The sequence below is a fragment of the Cetorhinus maximus genome, chromosome 10 (assembly GCF_964194155.1).
Source record: "Cetorhinus maximus chromosome 10, sCetMax3.hap1.1, whole genome shotgun sequence".
In the NCBI taxonomy this organism is placed as follows: Eukaryota; Metazoa; Chordata; class Chondrichthyes; order Lamniformes; family Cetorhinidae; genus Cetorhinus; species Cetorhinus maximus.
This window is the reverse complement of record NC_135888.1, coordinates 19,335,470-19,355,068: the sequence shown is the minus strand read 5'-3', so window position 1 is coordinate 19,355,068 and position 19,599 is coordinate 19,335,470. Positions and strand designations below refer to the sequence as shown.

General features: G+C 41.6%; 1 protein-coding gene across 1 annotated transcript in view; it reads left to right on the top strand.

Annotated features, from left to right (window-relative positions):
- The window catches only part of ubac1 (UBA domain containing 1), a 30,044-nt gene extending 11,177 nt beyond the window's left edge, over window positions 1–18,867 (top strand). Inside the window, exons 2-10 of the mRNA XM_078550089.1 lie at window positions 2,724–2,844; window positions 3,933–4,006; window positions 4,456–4,563; window positions 8,238–8,340; window positions 11,511–11,619; window positions 12,415–12,628; window positions 13,753–13,839; window positions 14,979–15,117; window positions 17,072–18,867. Coding sequence (XP_078406215.1) covers window positions 2,724–2,844; window positions 3,933–4,006; window positions 4,456–4,563; window positions 8,238–8,340; window positions 11,511–11,619; window positions 12,415–12,628; window positions 13,753–13,839; window positions 14,979–15,117; window positions 17,072–17,187 — 1,071 coding nt within the window. The 3' untranslated portion in view covers window positions 17,188–18,867. The remainder of the gene's footprint in view (window positions 1–2,723; window positions 2,845–3,932; window positions 4,007–4,455; window positions 4,564–8,237; window positions 8,341–11,510; window positions 11,620–12,414; window positions 12,629–13,752; window positions 13,840–14,978; window positions 15,118–17,071) is intronic.
- Window positions 18,868–19,599: the final 732 nt, after the last annotated feature.

Here is a 19,599-nt window from a genome sequence, read left to right as displayed (position 1 = left end):
CTTCATGTTGAAGAAAAAATTGAAGGTGGTTTGTGGTGTAGTGAGTTGGAGATTCCAGTTTGATTGAAATGTGCTAGTTCAGAGGACCTGCAGCCCAACTGTTTAGTCTGTATTAAAAACTCCTTGTGCTGGTTTTTTTTTTGTAAGTTAACTGCTTTGAGAAATGGTAATGTTCATGTCAGTACAGTGCAGTGCCAATCAGAGTTTGGGGCGTTGTCAGGAAAGACTAGAGAAGAGTAGGCTTTTAAGCAGTGAAAGAAGGCTGCTAACGTGGGACCTCCTAGAGATGCCTGAGATTGTACACTGCAGACAAACGTAAATCTGATGCACCTCTGCTAAACAGTGACAAGGACGAGAAGGTACTGGTGATGGCCAAATAAAAGATTGATGTCAGAAAGTTCTTCACAGTGATAATGTGGAATGGACATCTGAAGGTGGTGAATGCAGAGATGCTGTAATTTAAGAAATGGATACTGTGGTTGGTGGGATGCTGTAGGCATCTTCACAGTGAATGAATTTAAATGGACATTCCTCATCTGTATCAGTCTTGAGTTAAGGGCTGTTGTAGTTATTGATGTAGCCCTTTTGGCCAACCACAATCCTCTACACTCTAGAAACTTGAGTTCATCTAAAACTACGCTGATATCCTAACCCATCTCCGAGTCTTGTCGCTGTGCTTAATGACCTACATTGACTTCCAGTCTCAACCTTGTGTTCTAATCCCTCCAGACTCTCACCCCCTCCCTCTTATTTGCAACCTCCTTCAGCCCTTACAACCCTCCAAGAACTCTGCATTCCTCCAACTCTGGTTACTTGTGTACCCCTCACTCCCTTTACCTCAACAATGTTGTCATGCTTTCAGCCATCTAGACCATAAGCTGTGCAGTCTCTTTCTTCATTTTAAGACATTCCTTAAAACCTATCTCTTGGACCAAGCTTCACCTTTCCTAATATCCCTTTCCTTGATTTGTGTTGATTTTTATCTGATTATGCTTTTGTGAATTGCCTTGGTGTGTTTTGCTGCAGTTAGTGCTACATAACTGTGAGCTGTGGTAGTACAGCTGGAACTTTAGTTCACGCTAATTCATATTATGCCCAATGAGATCCTCTTTTTTTGCCACTGGGTGTCTGTGTTCCAAGCCCCAACACTAACATCCCCTTCTGACAAAAGGCCATCGACTCAAAACGTTAACTCTGTTTCTCTCTCCACTGATGCTGCCTGATCTGCTGGGTGTTTCCAGCATGTTCTGTTTTTATAACTAATATTCCTCACCTGGTTGAACATGAAAGCTTCCTTCCATAGTTAATAAATGGCCCAGTAGCACTTATTGTTTTGAAGCCTTACAGTCCACGGTGTTTGGAGCATGATATCCACTTTTTAAAGAAAAACTCAGCCCCAGTGAAGAAACCTGAACATTAGGACTTAAACTGATTAATAGTATGTAATAAAACCCACCTGGGTGATGTTGCAATAATTGCAAGTAGATCACATGTGTAACAGTAACTGTATTCTAACACCATCCCCACTGGGAGAAACCAAAAGTACAGACGTGTACACACACACACACAGATACACTCTGAACTTTTGTTCTTGAGGCTTTCCTAATGCTGGAAAGGCCCCATTTATTGCTGGATTTATTTATTTCTCAGTTGCTGGAGGAGCTGATGGTGGGCTATTGCCTTGAATCAATTCAGCACTGTGGTTCTGATGCTCCCATGATGTTGTGGGAATTCCAGGATATCGATCCAACGACACCAAAGGAATGCCCAAGTCCGCTGCAGTGTGCTCCGGAGGGATACTGGTGGACATGATTGGTGTTGTCATGGGATTGCAACACCTGCCCTTTTAGGTGGTGGAGATCATGGGACAGGAGGCACTGTTATCTGGCATGTATGTAATTCTCTTACTGCTAGGACTTCAAAAGAGTGTGTGTGTGTGAGAAATGTTCATAGTTTGCTTGAACTGTGCAAAAAAAGAAACACCCAGCAGTATAATTATAATCTTCATTCCAAACTTAAATTCTTTGGGTAGATAATTTGGAGTTCTTCAACACTATAATGATGTATATGATGACGCTATCACAGGGCATGGCAACAATGTAAGATGCTTCATTAAGAGAATTGGACATAACGTTATTGAATGGCTATGTGAGATTAATCATGAATAGCTGAGTGTGCAGACTTGTGAGATTCCAGCTGAGGCATTGGTATGGATGCTCTTGAGGGAAAAAGAGAGAACAGGAGCAAGAGAGGAAGAACTTTGGACTCTCAGGGAATTGAGGGATATGGGGTGGGGGCGAGAAAATGGAATGAAGCCCGAGATCAGCCACGATTGAAATGAATGGCGGAGCAGGCTCGACGGGCCGTATGGTCTACTCCTCCTATTTTGTGTATTCTTGTGAAAGATCCAGCTGGATGCCTGTACTCAACTGCTTTGCAGCGATTCCTGCACGATGTCTACAGATCTATACCCTGATAATGAGTAGATGACTTTAGGAGGGGAGGAGAGTTAGGTGGTAAAGAGGGGAACTTTTGTGAAAAGCATATTAGAGTAACATTGAAGGTTTAAATATGATTTTGTGTTTCCCTTATCCCAGATGTTGGTACACTAACTGGTCCTAGCAGCAACACTGGTTATTGCTTCAGTATTACGTAGGTAAATGGGTTGAATCCAGCGATAGTACCCTTAAATCACTTCTTAACATGTATGGTATGTCTTGCAGTGTGTACAAGGAGGATTAGAAGATCCGAAGACAGTAACACATCATAAACTCCTTCATGCTACTTCAGAGAGGGCGCTGTCAGACACGAAGACTGTCGTTGAGGAGAATCTCCAGGACAAAGGTGAGCACCAGAGCAATTGAATGGAAGGAGAGAGCGCCTGGAGAAAACAGTTACCACGTTTAGGTTTCTGAAATTGTGCAACCTCTGCTTCGGAAAAGGAGGAAGCTCACTTGTGAATGTGTGGCTCACTCTGTATTAGGCCTTCTTCCTGCTACAACAAGCTGGAGAGTAACAGGTGGCTGGGAGTGTATTGCATGGAGAATAACAGATGATTGTGTTGGGTAACGTGCTTCAGTGGTTTAGATCAACTAAGCAACTGATTCAGCCAACCAAAAGTGGAGTGTGTTTTGCAACTTAAAGATGCTTGTAATGGTCTATTATTTTTATGTAATTTCATTGAGTTTTCCTTTTTAAGAAACTTTGAGTTTCAATATTCTGTTGCAGATATTGAGTTTTTGCCAGGCAGCTTCATGTGTTATTAGTATTGAGAACTTAGACAAACCATTGAGGTTGAAAGGAGCAGGAGAGGCGGCAAGGTGAAGAAAGAAGTGGTGGTGAATTGCTGAGTTAGGGTTTTTATCTTAGTGAAGCTCTCTGCATTCTTGGGTTAGGGAGGAATTCCCTTGGGACTCTCGCTCACCAATACCTGGTGTGGGCAACTGCAAGAGTAGTTGTGTGGCCAGTTGTGTTGAGAATAAAATCTGGGTTGGTTGTGAAACCCATTGTGGTAGCGTGAATAAAAGTCACTAGGACAAAGTAAAGGTGAAAAACCAACGCATTTACAGCATTGTGTCCTAGCAGGGCCTTCACAAGAGGGAAAAATTTAAAAGATAGCAATCTGAATAATGCAGCAAAGAAGCATATTATAATTGGACTTTTAGCATCCAGGGCAGCAGTTTTTGAAACTAAGACCAATATCTCGAAGTAAAATATTGATCCCAGCAAGTGTCCAGTGGAAATATTAGCATAATGAGGATGTTTACTATGCTGTGGATAATTCCTGTGGCTGAACTGAGTAATGTTTTTAAATTAACCCAGAAACATCATTTTGTATAATCCAAGTGGTGAGATGACTGAGTAATGTCTTCAGCTAATCTGCTGATGTTCCAACCACATGTCCAAATTGTCCCTTGCCTTTTTTATTCCAGATGTTTTATTGTTAATTAAAAAGCGAGCACCTGCGGCTCCTCCCAAGCTGGCTGATGTGTCTGCTGAAGAAAAGGTAAGCCCCTCTTCTACTTTCTTGTTGAAACCTATCTAAAACCACCTTTTCGTGTTGAAACAGCCAATGTAGGAAACTTCCTGTATTAACTCTGGCTGCTTGTATTTCAGAAGTTACTGGGACATTGCAAGTGCTTTTTATTATGATTGTCTCAATTTGCCCTTTTTGATGTTACTCTGTTAAGTTGGGAAGGTGCTGAATCTGAAGCACTTCTATATAGCTGTCAATCATTTCCTGTGGAAAGGCAAGTTTTCGGGGGGTGGCAGGCGCACGTGCTAAATGATCGATAACTGTTTCTCTGTCTTCAGCCCAGGCTGGTATTGGTTGTCTTTTTACTTCAACCAGGTGTTGAGTGCTGTATGGCTGGCTGGCTGCCTGCACCACATGCCCACTTTTCATAATGTAGAATCATCACATTTAATAAATATTTTCCTTTCCCTTTCTGCCAGAAGAAACAAGAGCAAAAGGCTCCAGATAAAGAGGCCATCATGAAGGTGACAGCTCAACTTGCTGCTCGGCAAGCCGATCGGATGGTTACCCAGCACAACCTGCGAGATGTATGTGTCTCATTTTATTTACATCACTTGTTGAAAAATGTTATTTTTAAAACTTAACACCTTTCACAACATATCGAAAATTTAAAAACCTTACTCCTATATAGACTTCTGATGAACTTTTCTCATGAATTCCTGTACAACGCCACCACTCAGGATTGTGTGACTGGTGTATGACATGTTTACATTGGCAGCTTCCAAAATAAATCTGGGGTAGGAATTTATAATGGCAATATAAAGTTGCTGGAATGCATTGCCTAATGAAATGGAGATTGAATTCTTTCTGCACGTCATGGCCCAATTATCTTCACTGGCAGAATCGGCAGTTGGTTGAGGTGCTCACAGGTGAGCAATGAGGATGCTGTACTAAACACTGACCACAGCAGAAGCCATTCAGTCAAACCAATCACCCTTTTCACTTAAGGACTACACTTGGTCCTGGCTCCCCATAGCAGTGCTACAGGAGATCTACCAAATGAAAACCTCAATAGTGAATGTGAAACTGGAGAAACGCTGTGCCTGTCGGCAGCATGCTTGTTATCAAAAGTATTTACAAAGTTAATTTTTGGATGTAAATAACTAGTAATAGCCTTCTGTACTGGTAGAAGCTGAAGCTCTGTTTAAATTGGTGAGATGAGCCTCCTCTCGCAAAGTAAAACTGCAAAATTGAGTATATTCAGCCATTTGTACACTAGTTGCAGCATGGCTAAATGACTGAGCAAACAAAACCAAAATCACCAGCTATCAGATCTGCTAAAGCACTTTCCGACTCTGATCAGTGTCACACAGGCAGCCACTATGCTTTGTTCCAAGCAATGGATTCATTGTACTGATATTTAATGTCCAGATATTTCCATGAGATGAATGCTAGAATCAGTAGAGTGTAGATGAGGTGGGGAATATTGATGGATGTTCAGTTGCAGTGTTAGAGACATTGACATAAAATAACTAAATGAACAATAGATCTTACAAGAGGCTGTGATTAATTGACAAACGCTAGCAAAATAGAATATCTGCATTCGCTAATTGTGTTTCTGAACTGTGTTCATCCAAAACGCCATTTACTGCAGTGCCTATTAGTCTAATATTTTTTTCAGTTCAGTGGCAACATTACATAACTCTCTATACCTGTAAGGTGTAAATTTATTAAATTTGTTCTATGTTAGCGCTTTTGTTGTGGGGCAGAATGCTTTAAGTTGCAATTTGTGACTCAGCCAATGCATGCCTTTTGAGGAGCAGGTCATTATCTTTCTAGGTTCAAGCAATTGCAGATAAGGTATTGAGCTTCACTTATGTGGTTCTGCTTCATCCTAATGCCCCAGGGTGCCTTCACTGTCTTTGCAATTCCTGTAGAAACATTGGCCTAATTTTTAATTTGCAGCTGGAATCAGTTGAGGGCTACCTGACTTCCCTGCCTTGCCCCCCCAAACTCTGCACCTGTGGTCAGGGCAAATTGTTACAACCTGGTTAAGGACCAGTAACTGTTTAAAAACAAAAATAAAAACAAAAAACTGCGGATGCTGGAAATCCAAAACAAAAACAGAAATACCTGGAAAAACTCAGCAGGTCTGGCAGCATCGGCGGAGAAGAGCAAAGTTGACGTTTCGAGTCCTCATGACCCTTCAACAGAACTAAATAAAAATAGGAAAGGGGTGAAATATAAGCTGGTTTAGGGGGGGTGGGGAGGTTGTTGGGACAAGCAAGCAGCGATAGGAGGAGATAACCAAAAGATGTCATAGACAAAAGAGCAAAGAGGTGTTGAAAGTGGTGATATTATCTAAAAGAATGTGCTAATTAAGAGTGGAGAGCAGGCCAAGCAAGGTAGCTCTAGTGGGGGTGGGGTGAAATAAACGATGGGTGGAATACATTTAAAAATAATGGAAATAGGTGGGAAAAGAAAAATCTATATAAATTGTTGGAAAAAACAAAAAGGAGGGGGAAGAAACGGAAAGGGGGTAGGGATGGAGGAGGGAGTTCAAGATCTAAAATTGTTGAACTCAATATTCAGTCCGGAAGGCTGTAAAGTGCCTAGTCGGAAGATGAGGTGCTGTTCCTCCAGTTTGCGTTAACAGTAACTGTTTGTTTAAAGTAGACAAAGTTTGAAAGCCACAAAATTCTGCAGTTTTAAACAAACAAAATAAACTTTACTATACAAAGTCAGAAAAGTAAACAATCTAAAATATCCTGTCTTATACTATTACATTTTTAATTATCATGAGGTAAGCTTGAATTAACAGACAAACTGTGGTTGAACACACTGCACGCTTAATGGCAAATGCAACCAAGACACATCCCATAGATTTTTCAGCAACCCACCCAGATTCAGTGATCGGTATGAGTCACAAAATCCTGTTAAAACTCTGTCTCCCTCACAAGGCATTTCAACGCTTAACTTTTGAAGATCTAGCCTCTGAATTCCTTCAAAAGCTGCTCCGACTCGGATTGCCTCAGCAAATGATCACCTCCCGATGGTTCAGTCTCTTCTGAAACTGCGTTCCATATGATTCGCAAAGCTGCACTCCCACCTCTAATCACTGACACAATTCCAACTCTTTTGCAGCCCACTAGCTTCATTAGGGATGGCAATGCCCCTGGGTTTCTCTGAATCCCGGTCTCCTGGCTGCACCATACTGTAAATGGCAGTCAGGGTTTCTTGAACCTTGACCCTCTCCAGCACGGAGCTAGTGACTTTCTGCTACCTTCTCAGCTCCTCATGACTGCTGAGCCCTGGCTGCCAGAGCCTGCTACCAGCTCCCAGGACTTCTCTATGAGCTGCAAACCACATGAAGTTCAAACAGCTGCACCAATGACTCCCAGGGATTCTTCAAGCCCTAACTGCCTGGAGCCTTTAAACAGCAGCACCCTTTCAGTATAGCCTCTTTCTCTGCTGCAGGACCCCATATAAATTGAAACCAGAGAACCTTCTTAAGCTCCACCCATCTCCATGACTATGTAGCCTTTCAGGGTTCACTGAATGCTTTTAAGCTAATTTAGTTCTAACTCCCAAAACAAAACCTCTCTCTGGACTGCATTTCTTTGCAAGCAGAGTGGACATCACATCTTTAGCTTCTCTAGTTAAGTAAGACTAGCTGCGGTTTTATGACTCTTACCTTTCTAGCTGTTAATCCCTTAAGTCAAAATGGCCCCAACCTTTTACATGTAATAGACTCCAAGCTGCTTTAGTTGCATTTATCCCATTTTCTACAGTTAAACTTTAATCTTTCCAGAATTAAACATTACCTTTAAAATATTAACATGAACCATGAACTAGATATTCATCACAGAATTTAACTCCTGGTTCTTACCTGCATGCCCCAGATCTGTTGTCAACTTAAAACTGGCAGGGAGTAGCAGGTGGGAACAGAGTGGCCAGAAGCTGCTGAAGGAGCAGTCAATTAAGATCGAGCCAATTTTGGACCGATCAACAGGTTGAAATTAAGTCATCAGGAAGGGAGGATGGCAGCAGCAGGTGAGTCTTCAACCTGATTTTTTAACTGCCTAGCTGCCCAGTTTCTACCAGCAAGGTTCAAATCACCCCTCGAGATTATTGAATATCAACTGCAGGAGTGAATTACTGGCTGATGGGGTGTTGGTGGGGGGTGGATGTATGGGGGAAGTGGGTGATAGCGGTAATTCATCAAGTGAGAATAATTTGTAAACTGACGTGTAATTTCTAGTTTCAGACGGAACTCAGGAAAATCCTTGTTTCCCTAATAGAAGTGGCACAGAAGCTGCTAGCTCTAAATCCAGATGCTGTTGAACTATTTAAAAAGGCAAATGGTAAGGACACTAATCTGCTGCTAGAGGAGCCAAAACAGCGTTTATGTCTGACTCTGCTTTTAATTGCTATCCATGTATCGCTGTACCTACCCTCGAGTGAATGACTATATTTTAAATTGTTTATATGCACCCTTGTTGCCTCAGTGATTAAGTGCAGATTGGGAAGGGCCATGGTTTGTGTTTAGTTAGCCAGTTTGAGTAGGGCCGTGGTGGAACAATGCAATCAGCCTCAGATCCTTAGGGCCTGGAGCGAGAATATTGACCAGCAGCAGCTGCCGGAAGGTGTGTGTATGGTGTTTAGGTGAATGATTGCATTGGGCTTGTATGTGAACCTCCTGCTGGGCACTATGTTGACTTGCGTTAGAAGCACTCCAGCAGTTGCTTTTACACGAATATGCACTTGGATGTTGTTCCAGGAACCTGTGGTATATGTTGAATTTTACTCAGTCAGGAGTCACTAAGCTTGGGAGAAAGAATGAGATGCAAACTGGAGACTAAAGCTGAATCTGATGTAAGATTAAAGGTGAAAAATTATTCCAAAGGGTAAGCATAGTCATCTGAATTGTGACAGAATTAGGTAAGTTGTAAGGGGAGATATTTGTGCTCTTCTGGCATTTGTTACCCTCCATTCTTGCCCCTTTAAAAATGTTGATGGGTGACAGCACGTTACAAAGAACAGAGAATTTCTTAGAATATACGATTATAGGGACCATGGAAAATAGGGTCATCAGACTCTAGGTTGATTTTGTGGGGCTTTGAGGGTCCCTGAGATCGTAGGATTTTTGTACGTATTTGTATTTGCTGGTTTGCTATCAATGTTGTTATAAACTGACTAAAAATATTTACTGCAATAATAGCGTGGTTTGCTTCCAGCTGTCTGGTACTGTCTTTTAGAACCTATAGCAGGGGGGGTCTTTGTGAATGTGAATTTTTGCAGGGCTCTTGGATAGTGTCAGTGTTTACAGTTCTCACCCACAACTAAACGTTTGAAAACCATTACTGGAGAGTTGCCTTATGAACTGAAAGTGTTGCCCAAAGCACTGTGTCCCCCAGTCATGTTAGTACAATGGGAATGTAACACACAACGCCTGTTCCCAGGCTGTCTGTGTAATAGACTCAAAACAAATGAGAGAAGGTTGACCCAGGAACTGTAGAGGTGTCAGCCTTTATGAAATACAACTCTGGGCAGTTCTGATTGATCCTCTCCCTTTTTAACCTTTATTGATGTAGCAAAAGCAATCACAGCTGTTTAAGAATATGTAGAAAGTTCTTTACATTTTTTACAAAATACTTATCCTGATTATCATATTGTGCTGATTATTTGAGTGCATGTACTGTAGAACTATGCAGTGTTGCAATTATTGATGCACTAACCTGTTTTAACAGATTTCAGTATTTTAACAGATTTTAAGCTGTCAAGTGGAGTGTATTTATGGTTTACATTTATGTAATGCCTTTAAGATGGAAAATGTCGGAAAGTGCTTTACCAAGGGTGTGAGAAGGCAAAATGGGTTTTAAAATAGAGAAATGTAAACTGAGCCAATTTGGAGAGCTCATAATTTCCATTACCATCAATATTGCCACTGAATTGTTCCACTTAAATCTAAGCTAGGCCAGAGTGTAATGGGTCAATTGACAGGAAGAGATGGTTTAACTGAGTAATGGCTGCTTTAAGTATAGGAGTACGTGTATTTTTATCAACTCGTACTTGGGGAATGCCATTGAAATTGACAGAAATTGTTCTTGATTTGTCACTGTGGTAGGATGGGTAAATCTATGAAAACGAATAGCCTGTCCATTCTTCTAGGCAGTAAACCTGGATCAGAAAGTCAGACTTCCCTGACTCATCTGTTAATGAAAAAGTAATAATTTTTGGAGTAAAGCAAAATACCGTGGATGCTGGAGTTCTGAAATAAAAACAGAAAGTGCTGGAAAACTCAGCAAGTCTGGTAGCATCAGTGGAGAGAGAAACACAGTTAACATTTTGAATCCAATATGACTTCTTGAAGGAGAGTCATTTTGGACTCAACGTTGGGCCGTAACTTCCGAGCTCCCCAGCGTCATATGATGGGGGGGGAGGGTACCCCAAAGATGCACCGGGAAATCCCCTTCGGAATTTCGCAGATCAGGTTTGCATGGCAATTGCCCAGAAATGCAAAACTTCCCTTGGGCATTTGCCTTTCACTGGGAACCATCCGAAAATGCGATTTTAAATTGCAAACTATGGATGGTTCTGACTGGGTTACACCAATAGTTACCCAGAAAAAGTTAGAAGGATTAAAACAATTTCTAACTTCTGGATAACTATTGTACAGACGCACACTGACAATCACGCCCCCCGCCCTCAACATAGGACCCTTATATTTTTCATTCCCCCAGGGGACTCCCCTTCCCCACCCCAACACTCCCTTGGCAGGCCCAACTCTCACCCCCCACCCCACCCCAGGCCCAATCCAATCCAAGGCCCGGCCTCCTATCACTCCCGATTTCCCCTCAGCCTGAGCTCCGATTTTCTGTTTCCCGCCCGCCTGCCGTATCTGACCTCTGAATTTTTTTTCCACCCCTTCCCCACCCCCGAATCCTATCCATTTACCTTAGACACTTACCTTCTCCCTGGCCTGTCAAGGACCTTTGAATTTCAATTGGCTTTTCAACTTACCTGGTTTACAACAGCTAGTGCCGTAAGAAAGGGGGTGTGGCCTCCTTCACTTAGACTCTGCTTGACTTTGACGCTGGGCCCCGGGGATGCACTGCACTGCCTGAACCTCGCTCAGCCCGAGTCAGAAGGTCGGGCAAGATAGCATCAAAAAAAGATTGAGATAAGTAATTGGGCACGGAGTGGCAATCCGACCCTGATTGCCACTGCGAGGAAGTTCAGGCCCATTAACTCTGCTTTTCTCTTCACAGATGCTGCCAGACCTGCTGAGTTTCCAGATAATTTCCAAAATAATTTTTGGAGCTGAAATTGCTGTTACCCAGTGGAAGTATTGCAGACAAGATGTTTATTCAAATAAAGGGTTCCATTTTCAATAGCCTTGGCATGTCTGTGCTTTCCTTGCATTGAGACTATTGATGAATTTTTTTAACACCTGACTGAGAATGCATCTATTGTTTCACAATTGTTTCAGAATAAATATTTAGATGCTAATGGATTTTTTCCCCTTTGCTAGCAATGTTGGATGAGGATGAGGAGGACCGAGTAGATGAGGCAGCACTACGCCAGCTGACTGAGATGGGCTTCCCCGAGAGTCGAGCAGTGAAAGCACTACGGCTGAATCAGTGAGTCTGTCTTGGGAATCTTTTTGTAAACTGATATATTTAGGTGGAGATTTCCATGTTGGATATTTACGGTTGTTATATAGAGTGTTTGCCTTTTTGGGGGTTTGTGCCACACACCTTACAGTAATTTGGGTTGCACAATTCTGCCCCTTTTTGGTAGCACCAAGTATGGGGGTTTGACAAGCTAGGATCTTTCAACTGGAGGTGAGGAAGGGATTGTGATTGAGTTAAGTAGGGAAGCTCCTATATTTTATTTACATTGTCATAAGGCACTTAAAAGAGAAGAAAGGTCTAGGTGGGCTATTTATTTAAAGGATTTTCCCCTCTATTCCGTCCCACCCACTAAGGAAAAAAATAGCCTGGTTGCAAATCTTTTATTTTAAAAAAACATGCCAAATTTATCCCAGCATGGGGACTGTAGACCTCCCTGCTAGGCTGCTTTGGTGAACTTGATTCTAAGTCAAAGTGAGATTGGTCGCTATCTTGAGACTGGAATAAAGGCAAATATTCAAGTGGCTAAAGATTAATTACTGCACCTAAAAGGTGAATGTACCTTATGGTACTTAAAGCAATGCTATTTGAATGTATGTATGAAAGTGCAGAAACTTAGTTGTATTTCCAGACTTAACTCCCTTCTAAATCTTTAAACTTTATTTAGGTTCTGGTCAGTGCAGGACTGTTACCAATTGCAATACTGTGGTGGAAATGAACTACAGAGTGCAGTGCTAACCTATACAGCTGCACCAATATTTGTTGTCAGATTCCAATTTGCTGGTTTTTCTCTTCTACCTACAGTATGTCTGTGACCCAGGCCATGGAGTGGCTGATTGAACACGCGGAGGACCCTACAATTGACGCTCCGCTACCTGGGGATGGGACAGCTGGGGAGTCGAGAGCAGCTGCAAGGGACGCAAAGCCAGAAGCTGTCAATGAAATTGCCAAACAGGACGAGTTGACTGACATCTTTAAGAAAATTAGGCGGAAACGGGAATTCAGACCAGAACCCAGAGTGAGCAGAATGGATTTATTTCAATACATGGGGCATGAATTAAATTTTCCTGATACCTGAATTGGGCCTTTCATGTAATTTGAGATGCTTTCTGATGCTTGGCCCAGTACCATATTTATTCATAATTGAAAGTTGTTGTGTAGTACTTTCCCAGAAAAGCAATAAATTATTACTGAGTTATGAAAAGCATGGCACTGAGAACTGCTGTTTTTCACTTCAAAATCTCCCATTTTTCCCCCTATTGATTACACCATCAGTGTGAGAAGCCTGTTATTACACCAGTACTGTGTGATCAAACCAACCAGTTGATGGTTTGTCACCCTGACTCCAGTCAATGAGCACATGCCCGTGTAAGCCATTGCACCTGTTATAATGCAGAGCTGTTGTGCAAACAATGGCCAAAGATGCCAATGAGAGCAAGCCAAAACAGTATTAAAGGGCACTTTTCCCTAACCTTACTAGAATTCTCTGTTTTAGAGAATGGGGTGAAGTGGCAGGGAGTAAGATGCAACAGAAGTGACAGTAGCATAGTTGATGAAGAACTAGAAATCGAAGGTTCTGGCATTCCAACACTTTGCTGTAATTTTGCTGGCAAAATTAGGAAGCCGGAGTTGTCTGCCACGCGCATGCTGGCTGCTTTGTGGTAGGCCGAAGGTGTGAGATATAAGACTGCGGATGTTGTCGCTACACAGGAACTGCTGCTCTAAATAACCCTACGGACCTTTCCTCAGCCTGCTGTAGTATGAATGTTACGTGCACTGGTCTCTAAGCATATCTGTATGCATGGGGAGGGCTGAGGGAAGGTTAAAAGATGATGCTGAATTGTGTTAACAAGCAGCAGTGGGTCAGGGCAGAATTGCTCTGGTTACTGTGTGTTGTGACATTGTATATTCAAAAAGAACCTGTTCATGATTTTGCTACATGTGGTAAGCAGAGTATTTTGTTCCTAAGATCAGCCTTCTATGTTAAGGGGCACTGAATGCAAACTAAGCTGATTCCAGACAGACTGTATGTGCTTTTGTAAGTAACATGGAATTTCCAAAAGTCATTAGTTTAACTGTATAGTAGTGCCAAGACAAGTGATCTGCGATAGTTGAATAGTTGCCGGTTGGTTTTTATTATAGGCTATGATTGCTCTGATGGAAATGGGATTCGATGAAAAGGAAGTAATAGACGCTTTGAGAGTCAACAATAACCAACAAGATGCTGCTGTAAGTACACTTTGGAGAAAACGAAAGCTATTTAAACCAGATCTGTATATGTTGTGCTGAAGTTCAATGTTCTTGATTTAGTTACTGGATTCATAATCTGCGTCATTGAGTTTATCTGGACCATGCACAGAGGTATATAGTTTGTATATGTGGGAGGGGAAGGTAGGATTTTTGTGCAAAATATGAGGCACTGGTGATTGAAATTATGAAGGGGGAATGAGTCAGCAAGGGAAATTGTATTGTCACCTTCTCTAAGGAATACACTCATTTGCCCTTGGCCTTGTTCTGCTCTCGTCTATCCTGACCTCTTGTAACAAGTGTTATTTCTGGATGTTCCCTTTTGAAATTCTCAGTACTTTTACTAAAATAGAAATAAATGTAGAATAAAAATAGTAGGGGTAACAAGTGCTGGTTGATGCACATTGTCAAAGCACATTGCGTTTGAAAAACCCCATGTGCCTTCCTTAGTGGTTTAATGGGCACTGCTCCATGTGATAAAGCCATGCAGGCCAAAAGGAACTCCATCCCAGCAAGTGTTGATAGCCTCAGAGGAGGAAATTGAGTTGGCAAGGATTGGTGAAAGTATAGATGGTCCATTAAAAATGAATTACTTTCTTGTGGCGTTTCAACCCTTGTACTGCTGCTGAGAGCAGTGTTTACACAGAGTAAAAACTTCCTTTGCCTCTAAGATTTAAATTAGGATGCTGTGACATTTCTCCTCCCCACCCCACAAAGCCAAGGTGGTTATAATGTTTTGATGTGATTATCACCAGTCTTTAAAGAGCCCTAACTAAGAAATGGTTAACTGAACTGTGAAACTATTTGGATATGTCACCTAAATCTCCACGTCTCACAGCATTACTGTGCCAGAATAATACTTTTACTTCCACTCCGAGCCTCCCAGTTATTTGTGATTGAACAGCCACAAAAAGGGTTGCTGGGACAAAGAGTTTGAAGAGGATTGCTCTCGCTGGCGTGCTGAGATTGTTTTATTGATGCTGTAAACAAAACAACCCCTGAAACAACAATGTGGCTGTAACCCTATTCTCAACCTCTCATTGCGTTGTAACACTGATCTCTGGAGAACCAGTCTGATCTAGCAAATTGCTGAACAGTCATGAGCAATTTTTATTTTTCAGTGTGAATGGCTGCTGGGTGATCGAAAGCCCTCCCCTGAAGAGTTAGATAAGGGCATCGACACTGAAAGTCCATTATTTCAGGCCATTCTGGACAACCCTGTTGTACAGCTGGGACTTATTAACCCTAAAACACTGCTTGGTAAGTTTTCTTAATTCTTTGATCTATCAAGTGGGGCTAAGATTCACATTTTTTTTTAATATTGCTTTTTGTAACTTCTCTCTTCAGGCCTCTTCTCTTGAAGTCATTAGCTTCTTCCTGAGATTGTTTTCAAAGCTGCTTCTGCTCTCCAGTTCTCCTAAGTGCACAATCTTCATCTGTAGAAGATATAATAACTGCTGACAGACTATTCAGCAGCCAGCCCTGACCCTGTCCTACCAATGCCCGCAGGGATTGCTGAGTAAAGATCAGCAGCAGAACCCTGCCTGATTTTCCACTCAGTAACCTAGGACATTAGTAGCATCCCTGTGCCACCTTGGAGAGAGAGAAGCAGAGTTAATGTTTCAGGTCAGTGACCTTTTGGCAGTTTTCTTCACAGATGCTGCCAGACCTTCTGACTATTTCCAGCATTGCCTGGCTTTCTTTCAGGGATTCATCAGTTGTTTACTGAGTGGAGCCTTGTGTTTATTGCAAAAGCATGGGTGTCTTGCTGTGTATTGAAGCATAAGATTCTCAAGTCTGAGCTCAGATGTTCAATGTGCACTTTAAATATCCCTCAAAGGTCGCATTCTCATGTTACACTTAATATATTATCATTGCTGCTAACCATGGATGTTAGGACAGTCTGTGGCAATGGATGCCTGTGCTATTGTAACACTGCTTAATTCATTGAGCTGGCAGAGTACTGATGCTTTTGAGCGATTAAAAACCTCAGTGCGGAAAACTGCCTTAGGTGGGTCCAAAAATAACTTTCCCTGTGGACATCTACTTGTGTACAGTAAAATAATGGCTGCATTGGACCTGCTGATTCTCTATATAAGCTGTTGTTGACTGACTGACTGACCTTTGGAAAAGTCCACCTTGTTTTTGCCATATTTAATAGATGAGAAAAACACACCAAGCATACAGGAACATAATTTTTGAGATGTACTTTTTTTTTTAAAAATGTAAAAATCTATTGCTGCTTTTGCCCTTCAATCTGGACAGTGGGAGGGTCAGGCCTGTGGACTTCCTTAGTGTTGTTGACAGTGATACTCCATAAACACTCCCTCGAAATATGTCTCAAGAAAGATTTGATCTCCCTTCCTTTTCCCTTCTCCTCAACCCTCCCCATCCAAGATACTGTGTAGTAGCCCAACTTGAGAGCTGGCAGAGGTTGACAACCAACAATGTGTCTTCTGAGTCTGGTCTTCTGAGCAGAAGTGCAATGCCTAAAAGTCCCTCTATCTCCAGAATAGGTAGGAGCATGATCTCAGCCATTCTCTTTCCTTTAGCACTATCATTCATGCAAAACTCTAATCTTGTTTATACTACAATCAAAGGCTTCTATTTTGTTGGAGTGAGTTTATTTTTGCTCTACATGTCACCAGTTCTGTTTCTCGTGGTATTTGATTTGTTCTGTGAATAGTTTCTGCCCTTCACCCACCAATCTGAATGTGATTCTGGTGAGTGAGCTTTGCTCACATTTTTGCATCTCGAGTTTCTGAGGAAGTTTGATTGTCTTCCAGCAGCATAATTCTAATGAAGCAGCGACCATTTCCAGGGACAGCATATTATTTAGTTTCTTCTCAGCAGAAGTTGTCTCAAAATTGCATTCACCTGTTTAGAGCTAAGTAATGCAAAAGGAATATACGTCTTCATGAATCTTAAATTTGCTGTATTTTAGTAAATTATGTAGACTATACAGTATTAATTTGGTTGTGAATTGCAAAAATCTGATCACACAAGAATTCATTTTTTAAAAAGTGTAAAAATTCATTTAGTGGCTCGAACGTAGGTCATAGTTTTCAATCAAAATTTCTTTTTTAAGAAAAGGTTTTCTTCTATGCAATTGTCTGCTGTAGAATGTCACTTCTGTTGTTATTGTGCTGCTCTGCAATTCACTTTTCTCTGATCACTCCCCATCACTCCCACCAAATGTGTTCCCCTCTTGCAGCATTTGAAGATATGCTGGAAAACCCCTTGAACAGCACTCAGTGGATGAACGATCCTGAGACGGGCCCTGTGATGTTGCAGATTTCTAGAATCTTCCAGACTCTGAATCGCACGTAGGGCAACTGCTTCGCTCTGACAGAGGTGCTTCCAGCTGCTCATCTGCAGAAAAGGGTGCCATTTCCTGAGAAGAGCGTTTGTGGATTATTCACTAGTGGACCCTGTTTGTACTCGATTATGGGTAGCTTGCAACTACATCCACTTAACTACTGTTGCCTTTGGATCTAGTGCTTAACCAGCCTTGATTTAAGGTTTTTAATTTAAAGTAAATGCTGTTAGTAAATTGCACAGTTTGACACACAAAAGAGAACACTTATAAAAAGAACAAAAGAAAAAAGGAATCCTGCTTTGCTGGGGGGAAAGGCAGCAATTGTGTCTTGTGGCATTTGGGCTTTTGTTTTGAGAACAGCCAAAGAATAAAGGGTAAAAGATGTGGTGCCCACTAATTAACTGTTTACTATTATTTGACTGTGTCTCAATTTTGGAACCCTGTACTTCTTTTCAAAAAAAGGAGACAACGACATTTTGGTAAACAAGTGAACTGTTCCTTCATATGCACCAAAGCAAACTTGCAAGAACTTTTAATATGGGGAACAGTGACGCTCTTGGTTATCAAGGTAATTGTCCTCCTATAAGAGCCTCAAAATTAGAAGCTATGTGGTGAAGAAGGCAGTTCTGCAATGGAGCAGTGATTGCAAATCAAAGATAATACTTTAGGTAAATAAGGCTACCTTTTCACGTCGCTATGCAAGTTTGGGTTCTGTTTGCTGCACCCTACAACATCAGTCTAAAAGACTTGGTGCCAAATGGGTCTGTTTAATATGCAGAATGCTCCTGCTGATTGCTTTAAAAAAAAAGCTTTCTCACAGTATTGAAAAGCAATGAATGTTTCTTTTGCAGTTTTGGAGTGAAGCCACTTTTCTCACTATAATATCTTGGTGCTCATTACCACTGTGTATAAAGAATCCATAAATGTTGATTTTATAGAATGGTCTATTTGCAGATCTTGTATAGATAAATTTTTACTTGTGACAACCCAGATGTTCTATGTACCAGCCTGTACTCTGCGAAATGAGGGGAAAATGAAAACCCAGAGACGTTGTGGGACGAAGAATTTGTCCACTCCCACCGGAATCGATCATCGCCCTTAGCAAATTAAGAAGTTTTACTTTACTGCAATGGGTGAGATACTAAAATTGGCCTCACAGGTTTGAATACTGGTGGAGTGCTCCGTGTATTAAAGGGAAGTGATTTGGTTGCTGAGATTTGTCTTTCAGTGACAGAGTATCTAAAAGCAGCAACATTTTAATAAATGTAATTGAGACTCCGTCAAAATAAAGAAACCCGGAGGAAGAAGTGCTTTGGCCTTTATACAGCGAAATCGTAAGCTCGTCGTTCTTGCAAGAGTTGACGATGCCGCTACATGTGGAGACGAAAGCAATTCTTCCCCTATGGTGCTGGCTTGTGTTTTATAAGTGTTCTCCTTTCTTAAAAGAATTGTACTGAAACCATCAGGGGCTGACTATTTTAAAGGCTGCTGCCTACTTCACTGTAATCGGAGCATCTGGTGAAAGACTTTCTTGGATTTGTACTAGCGTGTGAGACTAGCAATGCTTTAAAAGACAAGGCCAAGCGGTGTGAAGGTTTTTTTGAGTATTTATTTTAGCTAAAAGAATTGTCAAAAGTTTTGCATTAAACTGAGAGATGCCAGGCTTGAGACTAGCTGGCTGCTTTTTGAAATTTAGTTGACTTGCTTTTAATTTCTGAGTCTTTGTTTCTTTCGAAAGGATCATTATCGTCACTGTCTGTTCTGAACAGACCAGCTAGCCTGCTTCCAAATTGGTTCCAACTAGGTTTGGTTACCCATGAGATGACTATCGTTGCCTGAAGTGCAGTTTTAAAATGATGCATAGAATTATTATTAACTAGAGTTGTGCAATGTGGAAAAAAAAATTGCTGGTGTGATCTCAGGAACTGAAATATCATTGTTTGCTGAACTGCTTCTTGATGTCACAAATTGAAATTATTTTCTGCATTCCATTGTTATCAACTTAATTCTAGTTATGCCCCAGATTTCAAATTTCCTTCTCCTTCCCTCGAGGAGATGTCGGTTCTTTGCTTGGGGCGTTCTCCAAGGGTGCCTGGTTCCCTTGTGTACATCACCAAATTGACAATCATTCATGTATGAGCCCAAACAAGGGGTGTCAGCAGGCAGCTTGGGTGCTGGGTGGGTGGTGGAGAGGGGTTTCACAGCTTCGCCTTCAGACGTCACTCGTTTCTCACTTGATCAACCTCCTGAACCATTGCAGGAGTTCACCTTAAACTGTTTGTATGAGTGTTTCTGTGTACGTGCACATTTTCTTTGAGAGGGCTGAGCCATACAGGTCAAGCAGGAGCAAGGTGCAATCCTCGATTTGTGCTGTCAGTTTTTTTTCCCCTGTCAGGAGGTGCCTGGCTCCTTGCAGTCAGTTG